The sequence below is a fragment of the Seriola lalandi genome, unplaced genomic scaffold (assembly GCF_002814215.2).
Source record: "Seriola lalandi dorsalis isolate HSWRI2012SDOR001 ecotype SW California unplaced genomic scaffold, Sedor1 jcf7180002054257, whole genome shotgun sequence".
NCBI classification, from domain to species: Eukaryota; Metazoa; Chordata; class Actinopteri; order Carangiformes; family Carangidae; genus Seriola; species Seriola lalandi.
Genome location: NW_019524810.1, coordinates 243,937 through 257,368, shown reverse-complemented (window position 1 = coordinate 257,368; position 13,432 = coordinate 243,937). Strand labels below are relative to the sequence as shown.

General features: G+C 42.2%; 1 protein-coding gene across 1 annotated transcript in view; it reads left to right on the top strand.

Annotated features, from left to right (window-relative positions):
- The window catches only part of nectin1b (nectin cell adhesion molecule 1b), a 76,074-nt gene that overhangs the window by 40,933 nt on the left and 21,709 nt on the right, over positions 1 to 13,432 (top strand). The window contains exons 2-4 of the mRNA XM_023404915.2: positions 8,449 to 8,820; positions 10,923 to 11,222; positions 12,161 to 12,278. Of these exons, the coding sequence (XP_023260683.1) occupies positions 8,449 to 8,820; positions 10,923 to 11,222; positions 12,161 to 12,278 (790 nt within the window). The remainder of the gene's footprint in view (positions 1 to 8,448; positions 8,821 to 10,922; positions 11,223 to 12,160; positions 12,279 to 13,432) is intronic.

Here is a 13,432-nt window from a genome sequence, read left to right as displayed (position 1 = left end):
CATGATATGCACAACACTAATTTCTTTCAAGAAATCTATGGAGGCCGCTCCGATAACACACAGTGGAAATGTCTGAAAAAATCACAAGTGACTCTAATCAAATATTGATTGTACGTTCTCTTTTCTTGGTTTAATAAGCCACTGGTCATGCAACAGTGCTTCTCTCCATGCTTATACTGGACCAATTTACCCCCCAAAGTCCTCCATCCGCCTGTTTGCCTGTTAGATATCAGCTGGTCTTTGTTAAAAAGGCAGAGAAAAACTCCACCAATAAAGGTCAACACAGGTCAGACGCCAAAAACAATATTCTTTGCTCTCGCTGAGTATTTCTAAAGGTCACCTTAGTTGGGCTGTATGGATTTACACCCATATGATGTTGTTTTCACTGAGAATGCAGAAGGGCTCCACATCACACGTCCATTTCCTTCCTCATGCTCAGCCAATAATTGATCATCCAGTTTCAGCTGAATAGTTGTTTGATTTTTCAAATCTTAATGTTTTATAATGTATCCAACACAAGTGCTCGGCATAATCACATGGAAGTATTCAGTGTTTGTACTCTATGCAAGACTTATCTTTACTTGTGGACAATGGAACAGATGGTGTGAGAGAAGGATTTGTCATGCATGGTTGTCCAGGGCCAGACTCTTTCTCAGCACTTTTTGGCAGGACTTTATATGCGTTTCATGCTGTATTTTCTGGGTGTTTAGCAGAGGTATAGGGTACTGCTGCGGTGCTGGCTCAGACTGAGCCACCCCCGTTCTATACGTTCCACTCCAAGACCATTCGTATAGATAATCCTGTGTGCTTCATTGTCTAATGCATATTCAGTGATGGTGTTTGTGGTTCTTACTTTGAGAAACAGAACATTAATACTGACTCATGCAAGCAAAACGAGCAGCTGTTGTAACCAGTGGTAATTTCTTATTCTGTCCATTATTTTTCTGATGATTTTTCTTCTATAATATGTCTGATAATTCAAAATAATGTCCATTACAAGTTCCCAAAACTGCTTGTTTATCCAACCAACAGAAAACCCCAAAGATATCAGATGATAGAAAAGTAACAAATCTTCACGTCCTGGATGTGAACCAGCAAACATTGTTACTTTTTTACAACGTACGACAGTTTCAGCAGTTGAAGTGAGAAGCCATCAACCAGACTGCAGACCTAGGTTTACCTGCATATCTACACTTTTTATGCATTTATTGTGCTCCTGTCAAATTAATGTTGACCCAAATTAATTTCCCTTGTACTATGCCATGAGGAAGAATTTCAGTCAGAGCCGCTCTGACCTTTGCCACAGGTACTGCCTCCTAAAGGCGTGAGGAGCAGCATGCTCCTGCAGCGGTTGTGTATTCGTCAACTCAAAAGAAATGTGGACATAGCCTCTGTGTCACCCTGTGCTAATACTGAGATTTCCACGGGAGGTGTATTGCCTGCAGCATCGTCTCTCCTCCACTTTAATATCCTGAGTGCTCTAATCTGCTCACCACGTCTGACCCACTGCGTGTCATTCTCACTGCTTACCCTCCCCTGTAACTCCCCCAAAATCCTCTACAGCACGTTTATGTAACCCCCACCCCTTACATCCTGCACCCGCCAAGCCCACACCTGTGCCCGCAAGGGCCAGGCCTGTCGGAGACCATAATGCATCACTTTGCCACACGCCTGTGGCCACCTTTTTATTTATTGATCATCTCTTTCCTATTAAGATCTTCGAACAGCTGTCCTCGTTTGAAAGCCCAGGGAAACTTTTGCATTATTGAAAAATAACCAGCCCATATTGTGTGAGCTGAGCCCACTCAGTGGATGAAATGCTTTGTTAATTGTCTGGTCTACGTAAGTGCTCCCTCGTGTCTGGGCTGATAAAATCTGTTATTATACAGCTGTTACTGCTCTTACACCACAACATATTTTGGATACACTTTCAGACACTCGTGATACCTGGATCTGCTCCCTGTGTTTTTTCCCCAGTTTCAGTCAAACAAGCACAGTTGTAATACTTACAGTCATTCATTTACCAGGTAGGGGGACATTCTCTCTCCATTTCACTTGGACCTGGCCTTTTGTTTACTGACAGGTGCTTGCTATCTGGTATCAGTGGGTGATGTCATTTCGCCATTTGGTCAGGTAACGTCAGTGCTGTTTACTTTGTGTTGTAGAACCGAAACCATGGTGGCCTTGTTTAGTTAAGCTGCAGGGGGAGGGAGGAGGGTCAGAGCTCTCTGATACTGTGTTTACACTTGATACGTGCTATACACTCTCTCTCTCTCTCTCTCTCTCTCTCTCTCTTTCTCTCACTCTCTCTCCCCCTAGGGCAAAAGCCTTATTTTTGGCCCAGCCTTATTTGTCATTGCCGCGGTCAAAGACAACTAAAATCCCAGATTACTCCTAGCATATTTCCTATTAGAACAGAATAAAAAGCATTAATTACAGGAAAGCACTGTTACCCACTGTGTATATTAAACTCAGAGAGGAGAGTAAGAGCCTCCCGAAAAGGGCATTATATACTCTGCTGTGTCATCTGTGTTGGGTTCTTTGAAACCGCCTGATAACAAAATGGAGTAGCAGTGTTTTCCAGTGTTTCATTCAAAGATGAATCATTATCCAGCTGAACTAAGATGAGAAGCTCTGTTGCAGGCGAACTGATGCATCCCCTTGACATTTGAAATGCCTTAAAGCTGCTCGAGGGGCGCGTGTGTGTGTTTGTGTGTGTGTGTGTGGGCTTGTGCTCTGAACCTCGTGTTGCCTCAGAAACGATGGATGCAACTACATTAGGTGTTAGAGTCGGTGTGTACGGTTGACTGGACGATGCTACGCACTGCCAACCTGAAAGTTGTAATTTTAGAACCCCAGTGGAAAACACACGATTACTGTGCTGTGGCGCTCGGTCATTACATTACCCCACCAACACACCCCCACCCACAAACAAACAGCCATTGGGAATAGTTCAAATGAAAATGCACAGCGCCTTTCGTGGAGCATTTCCAGATTGGGAAGATGCCTAACATAATAAATATTCCCGATAATCATTAACATTTACAGCGCAGCAGATGTTACATTGTCCTCAATGAACGAGTGTGTTGTACAAAAGAGCATTTCAAATTTGAACCAGATAGTGGAAAATTAGTAACAGGTCTACTAACCATCTGTTCCAGCGAGGTTTCGCTTGCCTCTGCAGTTGAATGTTTGCTTGGGGAGACAGAGGGTAAAGAGTGCTACTTTGGCAGGTACACCATTGTTTACCCAAGAGACCCAGCTGAAGCACCACCAAATAGTGTCTGAGTGTAGATTAAAACAAATTATCTGACATTACACTGCTCTGTCTCAAAAAGCTGAATGGCCAGGGTCAACCAGTAGCATTATACATTATACATAGAATGTAGCTGCTCCTGCAAGCCTCCAGCACAGTGAAATAGCTCCCAGTTGCCCCTAAATGTAGCAAAATGTATTTTCTAAAGCATTTTGGAAAGCGCTTTTGTCTCTTGATAATGTGCTGTAAGCAGAATGCCACTGGTTGAGCTCTAAAATACTGAATGACAAAAGCATCATAAAAAAACTAATGGGTGGGTTTTGTGTGTGTGTGTGTGTGTCTCTGTGTGTAAAACAGAAGATTTGGACTCCCCCTAAACACCCCATGTGTGGTCATGAATAAGGGAGCTCAGAGGCCTGTTCCATTGCCGTGGGAACTGGGACTACATTAAACAGTCATTATCCCGAGTGGCTGAATCCATGTTTTATCTATCAGCATCCCACTTAAGTAACAATGGAGTAACCATATCAAACATGAGGAGATGATGTGTCTTCGTTTGATAAGCTTCAAAGCTGCATTTGGCAAGAAGTTTACACCCAAGTATACTCCCATTTCAGCTGCCTGCCTCACAAAGTGGATGCAAACCAGACTGTTGCAGCTCTACAAAACTGAGTTTCAGGTTTGACCTATTTCCCTAAATTGAATTTTAATGTTGGGATTGGACAGAATCATGAAATCTTCCCTTTTTTACGGGAAGTGACAAGTGAGCGTTTCGGTCCAGTGAAAATGGAAGCTCTCCTTCATCTCCACCCCCGAAAAGCCACAGAGAAGACGACATTTAGGTCCAAGAAGAGTACAGTTTAATGACATCACATTACACATTTTCTGGGTTTTGAAGTCTTCAGACTTCAAACAGTGATGTCGAGCTGCCGTTTGGGACTGACAGTGCGCCAAGTAGCCTGGTGCCGCTTTAAATAGAAGCCATTAATGAGTGCCTTTTCTAAAATATGCATTCAGTCCTATTTAATCTTTGCCTTCTTCACATCGCTGAAGCGAGAGGTGAATTATGCTGAACTTTATTTGACTCAGGCTCAAATGGATATTTCTTTGGATGGGAATGGCCCAAGTGATGGTAAACAAGCCAATAATTGTCTTGTGAAATATTGTTGGTTGTTGGCCAGTTCAGCTGGAAAAAAAAAAGACAATAGTGTTACATATCCATTACGAGATGAGCTGCCAAATAGCAGTTGTTTTATGGTTGGAGCCCTGGTTTTCAATTTAGGCTTTTATGGTAGTGGTATTGTTTTATATGTAGAGAGAGGTCTGGTTTAATATTGTACGGAAGAATGTCTGGGAACAAAAGGCTGGATTAATGCAGTGTATTTGATCTTGAAACTTTAATTTGATTTTTTTCTCTCTCTGCAGCAGAGACAAAAAGCAAATATTAAACGTTAATGTCATGTTTCTCATTCATTTTTCATATTCACATTTGTTTACCCATCCAGGTAACAAAATTTGCGATCGGTTTAAACACTTTCACTCGTCAGCTTTTATGATCACAATTCTTTGTAAAAAAAAAAAAAAAAAAAGAAAAAGAAAATTTGCCCTGCAGTTCTGTATATTCCTGGATATCAACTACACACCATGGGATCGCCATTTGACTGAGGGTTGTTATTTGCCCCATGCGTTGTCCAGTGTGCCATAAGCAAACATCACAAAGCACATGCTTTTTCTTGTTGCCTGACAGGCAAGATCTTATTACAGTTCTGTGAACAGGCCTTGGGAGTCTCTTGCTATCAGTGCAGGGCCAGACGGTACAGCAGCTGTTTTAATAGCGCCCCTTATGTCCCCCTTCATCCAAGTCAGCTCACCTGGTGTGAATCAGACCACTCTTCTTTTTTTATACTCTGCCAGCTCGGGCATACTTTCTGCTTTGTTTGTTGGTCCTATTGCTTTTCCCTCCAGAAGCAGGGTTCCTCTCTCCACTGGCAACTCTCAAGCCAATGCCTGGCCTCAGGTGTATTAGAGCATGACTGTCCCCCAGTCACCCTCTTGTCAGTGTCAGAACAAAGCAGCAGCAGCAGCAGCACAAGCCTCAACGCTGGCCAACCTCAAACCTGCAGCACACCTACAAATCTCCCTAAAGCTCCTCCCTCCTCTTTGTCTCTTTCTGCCTCTCGCCAGTTCTGCGTCTGCACTACTTTGCCTTCCTTTTTTTTTTTTTTCTTCCTCTGTTTTCCTCCTCTGTTTCTGTACCACCGGCTCTCATAACCCTCACAAAATCTACCTTCTTAATGCCTCTTGTATGTATGTGGCTCTGTTCTTCTATGGCTTTGCTGCTCTGTGGTGTAGTCTGTAATTAAAGCTTTACTGTGTGCTCAGCCAAGGACTCCTCCAGTCCTTGAGTGAAAGGGGTCCCCGTGGGTGCCCCTGGTCCTTCACGGAGGGGATTTGGGCTCTGTGGCTGCATAATTATGCCTATTCCTCTGGATTCCATTTGAGTGAGCTGCTGTTTATTTGGTTCAATCTGAGTGGGGAGCATCGGAATCAAAGGAGGAAAGGGCAGAGCGATGGAGGGAGGGGCTGCAAACCTCTTATAAAGCCAGCCCCTGCCAGTATTGTTTTAGCATTTGAGTGGGTGAGCTCTGGCCAGGTACATATTTATGAGTTTTTACAGCCCCCCTGAGCACACAGTCCCCCGCTTCGCACCAACTTAAGATTAAACTTTAACTAGTGTTGTCACACAGTAAATTGTGTTTTGCTAGTTTAAAAAATATCATACTATAGCTGCCACAACTGGTAATCTAAGCTGTGATAAAATGGAGTAAAGAATTGCCCTGAGGTGCACAAGGACACAGGTGTTTCTCAGGGTACAGATGACAAGGTTGCTAGTCCTCCCTGTCAAACTGTATTAGTAAATCAATCTGTCATCTTCGAATCCCTCAAGTTTAAATCTCTATAGAGAGGGTTCTTGCTGATGTGGTCAGAAGGAAATGAAAGATGATATGTACTCAGTAACTGCAAAAGGTTGTCACTTTGTTTTTTCATATGATTTCATGTAGACAGCGCAGGCTGTACTTGAATGAGAGCATATAACAATGGAAAGAAATTGTCTTTCTCTCGTAATGCACTGCTTTCCAGCATAAGCCATTCAACCTGAGAGTTGTGCGCCCACTGTGAAAGACGGAAAGAAATAAATTGTTCATCTTAATGGTCTTCTAGAGCCACAGCCTGCACCAACTATTTCCTTTTTTCATGCATGTATTGTGCCCCGGTGTCCTTCGGCTGACTACCTACAGTTTATAAGAAAAATTTTCAGAATAGTCTCTGCTGCTGCTGCTGCTGCTGCTGCTTCTGTTGCTGCTTAGACAGTTTGACAGCTGCATGCACAGAGCTCCTCTCCTCTCTTCTTCAGATTCCTGTATCGTTGAAGATAGACTACATGAGATATTGTATTCAGTGGGGTTATACATAAATGGATCTCTCTCATGTATTCTTACACATTTTAAAACCCCCTGTGGAAACTTTATCTCTGAACACAGGGATTATTCATCATTGTGATGCAGTTACTCAGTGTTAAAGAGCTGCTCTGTTTGTGTTGCATGTGTACCGGCCCCAGTCCTCCACTTGAGGCCACAACATATTTCCTCTCTGTTTATGACTTGATTCACTGGTGGCTTTATGAGTCCGGTGTGATTAACGGAAGAATTTCAGTCCTTCTTCCTGTGGGTCCTCACCTATCCGCAGGAGATAATTATAGCTGCGGCTGGTTGTAAATACGAGCCCAGCCAGGGGTTGTCGGACGAGGAAATGGGACATCATCAGGCTTCACCTGGAAAGGAACATAAATCAGAGCCTGAGATAACAAAGATGTGTCAAAGACAACAGGATGCAGGAGCCCTGCTGTAGTTTAATGACACATCTGTTCAGACTGCAGTCATTTCAGACCCCAGATCAGGTGTAAATGAAGGTTCTAGATGTTTTTCTGCATTTAAGACTCAGATTGAAGGACGTGAGGAGGAAGTGTTGTTGATAAAAGAAGCGCTGCAATGATTATTTTATATGGATGGATCTTCAAACTTTTTGTATTATTTAGTCGGTAAAATGTCAGAAAATACTCGTCTCAGTTTCACAGTAACAAGGTTAAAACTTCAGTGTTTGTTTTGTCTGTCCAACAATCCCTGCTTGAGGTATTCAGTTTACAATGATCTAAAACAGAGAAAATCCTCGAGTTTGAGAAGCTGGAACTATTGAATGTTTCTCATATTTATCTCATATTCATGTTCATTTTCTGTCGATCAGCTAATTGTTTCAGTTCTAGATAAAAAGCAGGTAGTCTTAATGAGTGTCTAATTCAAGGATGTCAACTGTTAATCAGTGGCCATACCAGGCATCGAGTAAAAAGCAGATGATCCTGAGAGAGGAGGGAGCTGACACTTCAGTTTAGGTCAACATAAGCATGAAAGACTAAACCACAGGCGAGTTTACAGAAGGTCCATCTTTGCTAATTGACTTTTTTTTTTTTTTTCTACTATCAAACTCCTCATATGCTTAGATAGTAAGGAGAAGGGCATAATTACTTGTGTTTTTTTTTTATATGGCTAATGTGTGTGTTCTCATTGTTTTGAGTGCCTACACAGGACTCCACATTGTTTCTTTTAATAGGAGCTCCAGGCAGTCATTGAAGTATTTGTGAGTAAAAAGTAATTAAAATTACAATGGGCCTAGCCAGTGTGTTGCTGGGTAGGTGGAGGGTGAGCACAGCAGACGATGACTTGGCTCCAACTCATTGCCCTTGTGCCCATTCATTAGTGATGTATTGGTTCTCGCTCAGCCCTCCCATCTCATCAGAAACAGCACCCTCGTGGACAAAGACAGCGTTGTATAGATGTGCCCATTATGTTAATAGCAACTCCCCCCAGCTTTTTTGCACACAACCACCGCCGCGTACCGACTTTTTACGCTGATGTATAGGGAGCAGACGGCGCTTCCGTAGCATATGGGGAGTGCGTGGCGGAATCCATGAGTTTCCCTCTGAGTGTCATGTGTGCATGTACTACCTAGGAGGCCGAATTGACTCCTTGACTTCTAGTGCATGTACTTGCTATTGAATGAAGTGCTTTGCTTGGCCTTGGACACCTGTTAATCGTAATTACTTTTTTTTTTTTCTTTCCTCTCTGTGTTACTTCTAGCTGGCAACGGACAGATGGTACAGATGGACCCCAGTAAGTCTGGCTTTGTGGGTTCGCAAGTGGAGCTGCGCTGCATTTTCATCAACAGTAACCCACCAGTCAAGATCTCTCAAGTCACCTGGCAGAAGCTGCTCAACGGCACCAAACAGAACGTGGCCATAGCCAACCCGGCCCTCGGCGTGTCAGTCCTGCAGCCCTTCAAGGAGCGGGTCAGCTTCAAGCAGGCTGCGGTTCGTCATCGCACGCCCTCGCTGGAGGACACCACCATCGTGTTCTCTAACCTGCAGCTGTCTGACGAAGCTGCCTACATCTGCGAGTATACCACATTTCCTGCGGGCAACCGAGAGAACATGGTCAACCTCACTGTATTTGGTAAGAATTCATAGAGAAATAGTGAAATGTTAAAATCTTGGAGATTACTGCTGACTTTACTGTAGGATTAAATCTAAAACAGATGCAATTTGAATGATAAAACTGGCAATATCTTGTGTTTTAGTCAGAACACTCCAACCTCTGTGGAGTTCTGAATGTTAGCAATTTAACTTTAGTTCTTCTTTTTTTTTTTTGTCATAGAATTTGTTTTCTCCTTTATCCCGGCCTGATTTATCTCCATGGAGGCGGTAGTTGGACACTCAGCATAGGTTTTCAATGTGTTTTTGGCCCACACAAGAAATTTTTGCTTCTTTAATTTAAGTTACTATCTTTAAAAGCTTGACCTGTTACAAGTCGCACCAACATTTTCAGCAACTTTCAATGATGAAGTCTGTATTGCCAAAGTGTTGTTTGCCAACAAATTGCGAGTCCTCTTTTTAGCTTTGTGATGATGAATTTTCCCCATAATTCACTGGGATTTTACATTATTGTATTTGGCTGAAGAAGAAGGAGAATTTTCTCAGTCCAGTGAGGAAAACTGTAATCCTTCAGTTCGTCTAAAAAATACAAAACCACCAAATCTGGAGATACCTGATTTTCACTGGACGGAGATGGAAAGAAATAGGATCACTGTGTAATATCAGAAAAGCATCTACAGTCAGAGCCACAATCTGATGACTTTGGAACCCAGGGTTATACGCCCCGGTTAGTAATTGGTTGTTTTAAGTTAAGTTTCTGCACGTTTTAGAAGAAAGATGGATTGTACAGATAAGATTGTTGCAGTGAATCATGAATGTGTAATTATGTTTTAAGCCAAGATAACAAAAAAAAATATCAGGAGCTACATCTTAAAATGAGTTAAGGAGCAATTTTCTCAAATATGTTACCGCTGCCCTGATGAGCAGTCTGAGGATGTTAAACCTGTCACTCTAATGTTGTTTCTCTTTGACTTTAGGCGGAAAAAGAACATTTTTCAGAATCAGATAGCAGGGTCAAACTGACATCTTCCTTTTTAGTGAAAGACTAAAAGAAAACACTTCAATGTAACATTGCCACAGGCTTTGTTGTAAAATAGGTTGAATTCCTTCAGAACAGAAGATCTGTCTCTGTTTTCTGAAGCTCTCTGACTGCCATATTTTGGTTGAGTCTACAAGGGTCTCGTTCGTAGAGTGTACATGCAAGGCGCTGAGATGAAAATCATTGTGACGGATTCATGATGTGATGATTGGAGTGACGTGTCGTTTAACACCAATCCCAGTTTGCCCCATATGGCTTTTATAAAATAGGAAACCGCCGCAGAGAGCAGTCAATAAAAATGGCAGGTTAGACGAAAATCAATAAGGCCACTTCAGAGTGTGTAATTCGGCTTGAATAATCTCATCTTGTGGAGAAAAAAAACGCAGGGCCTGAGATGTAGTTTATCTTGGAGAGAGGCAGCTTTGAAAAGGTTGTGTGCTGACTCTGATTAAAGATCTAATTCAAAATTAAGTGTCGGTGTGTTTTCCATTAAGTCCCAGTAAAGAAAAAGCTCTTGGCTTAAGTAGTCCCTGTTGCCTAACAAGAGCTTCTTGTTAGCTCTGAGTCCCCATTTTGTGTCACTGAGCCTCTCAGGTCTTTTTAGGCTTCTGCGGCTCAGTGAACGTCAGGAACCTGTGTGCAGATAACTGACTGGCAGCGTTCAAAGAAGCCTCCTCATGGCCTATCTCTTTCAGTTGTGCATTCGCTCAAGCTCAAGCCTGCCTTTTGATGTACTAAAAGTAGATTGCTAATTGGCAACTCACAAAAGATTCAAATTGGATGACTGTGCATTTGGGTAGGCAAGTGGCTTCTACATCTGTGAGAGCTTTGACAACTGCTTTGGCTTTGAGGGGGGGAAAGAAGCAAAACTTCGCCTGATTTGAGTTACAACACCGTTTTCATCTCAGCCTCGCAGTTTAATTTACTTCAAATGGCGGTTTTCATCAAATCTAAGGCTGGTTGTGGGTAAAGTAGACAAAATTACACATTAAAGTAAGATTGAAACTGAAAGCAAAAATGGCAAAATCCTTGTTTAATGAGTTTTAATTTCATTTCGCTAATTTGAATGCTTTTCTCATCTGCAGCTCGGCCCATGACACGTATGACCTTGACGACGCCCACGATTGTGGCCAGGCCTCAGAAACGCAAGATGACCGTCGCCACTTGTGTATCGGCCAATGGCAAGCCCCCGAGTGTGATCAAATGGGACACCAGGTTGAAGGGCGAGGCCACTTTCCAGGAGACCCGCAACCAAAATGGGACGGTGACGGTACGGAGCAACTACGTGGTGGTGCCCAGCCGCGAGACCCACAAACAGAGGCTCACGTGTATCGTGACGTACCGAAATGAGAAGATCACGGACAGCGTGGTGCTCAATGTGCAGTGTAAGAACCTGTTTTCCTAAAACTCTAATGCTAATGCTAATTCCGTTTATATGACGGTTTCCAGTGTTGTATTGTTCAGAGCCGATGGATTCAAACCTGCTTTAATCTGCTACTTTGTGATGTCATGCACTCAAAAGTTGTGTGTCCAGTTGCAAGAGGACACGGATCAGCATAGTTTATAGTAAACAAGATCCTTTTGTAAACACAGCTCAGAAACCCTCCAGTTACAGCAAGTGAAGAGAAATATACACAAATAAGCTTATGTAGTATGCACCAGACTTCCTTTAAGTAAATAGTATTTTTAAAATGATTTTCCCCCCTGAAATTTAGATTTTATGTTAATGACTCAAGATAAAACCTCTAAAATCCAAAACTTTAAAAATATATAAATTTATTCAGAGTAACTTTTTAATCAATTTTGTGCTGACACTTTGCAGAATTTCACTACTTCCCTTCCACATCTGTCTTACAGGTGTGCATCAAATTACACTTCACTTACTTTGTATTTTGAATCATCAATTTGAGTGTAAAATAGCAGCACAGCTCAAATGGTTAAAGGTGTGAGGAAACGGCTCTGATGTTTTCAGCTGTTGTTCAAATAAACGGAGCTGATCAACACCTCACCCAGCTGTTATCCCATGAGTCGAGTTAAATTGAATTTTTTACAACAAAGGATGGGATTTTGAAAACGCAACAGTTTAACATTTTACAGTTTTGGATCATATACGCACCTAGCTAAAGGACACACATTATAATCAGGATGATTTCACTGCCTTACAAGAGTAATGAATGGATCTGTTGTTCTTAGAGCATCACTGTTCTCTAATGATCTCACTGCCGGATTATTGATACGCTTCAGCAGAGGTATTATGATAAAACAATGTTTCTTGTGTGATGCTGTGGAGGGATGAGCTGACATCTTCGTGCCTTCCTTGCAGATGAACCTGACGTGAAGATCGAGGGCTTCGATGGGAACTGGTACTTGAACCGTCAGAATGTTCAGCTGACCTGCAGGGCCGATGCCAACCCCCCTGTCACAATCTACCAGTGGAAACTGTGAGTCTGACTAAACCCTAAAAGCCCTTAAGGCTCCGAAGAAAGAAAGAAAGACAGTTACGTGTTGTTTCTCTCACGTTAGATTTCTTACTGGAAAAAAAAAAAAAAAGTGTTTTTGTGGAAGACTATTTTATAAAATGGCCCAGGCTAATGGAGTCTGTTCCCTCCTAACATTTGTTTCAAGGCATACATATACAACAAAGTAATCTGCAAAGATAAAAACACAGAAACTTCCTTCATCCTCACCAGAAATGTGTCTCCGTTTATTTGTTTGTTTATAAAACGGGTAATGAAGATAAGACTAGGACCCGAGGCACAGCACAATGGGCCTATTACAGCAGCTACACACACCCCTATCTGCCTGACGGTCACAGATACTGGGAGATAAATGCAAACAGAGCACGGTTAGCTTTGCTTTTGGGGCTTTTTGCTTTGAAGTCTGAGGACCAGCATGCAGGTAGAGGGGTACGAAAGCGTCATTGTTAGTGCTGTTGTGCTCTCTGGAGGGCCCAGAAGGCAGCGGTTTGTCCCTGACACACAGAGCAGGGGGCTGGAGCTGGAGCTGGAGTAGGAGCAGTGGATTAGGCTGGCATACCGCAGGGCTGACATCAGTGTTTTTTGCCTCAGAGACTATCGCTGCAAATACACAAGCAAGAAAGAGATACAAACATGTTTTCAAGGCCTCTGGGACTCACCAAATAACCCCAGGTTTGATCTGCTTTGAGTAACGGTATGAAAGTTGGTCATGTAGAAATTATTTCGTTTAAATATATAGCACAGCGACATGGAAGGAATACAACTAGAACACAGGGCTGTTTGCTTTAATTTGCACTGATCAAACTTTTCACTGCATTTTGATGTCAGACACAAAAATTTATATAAAAAAAATTAAAAAAAAGTGAGTGCAGCTCTTTGAATATAAAGCAAATCACGGTTTTGAATTAAAGGTATTATAGGTTAAAATTAACAGCTAAATATAGCAATTTGCCCTGTAATTGCACGGTGACGGTTGAGTTGAAAAATATGTCTTGAGTGGACTTCAGTGGATGTGGATTAATAGAGCATTGTGCCCTCATTTTATCTTCTCAGTGGGCCACTGTTAGATTTTAATGAGGCATGTGGAGGTTTTTTTTTTTTTTTTTTTTTTTTTTTTT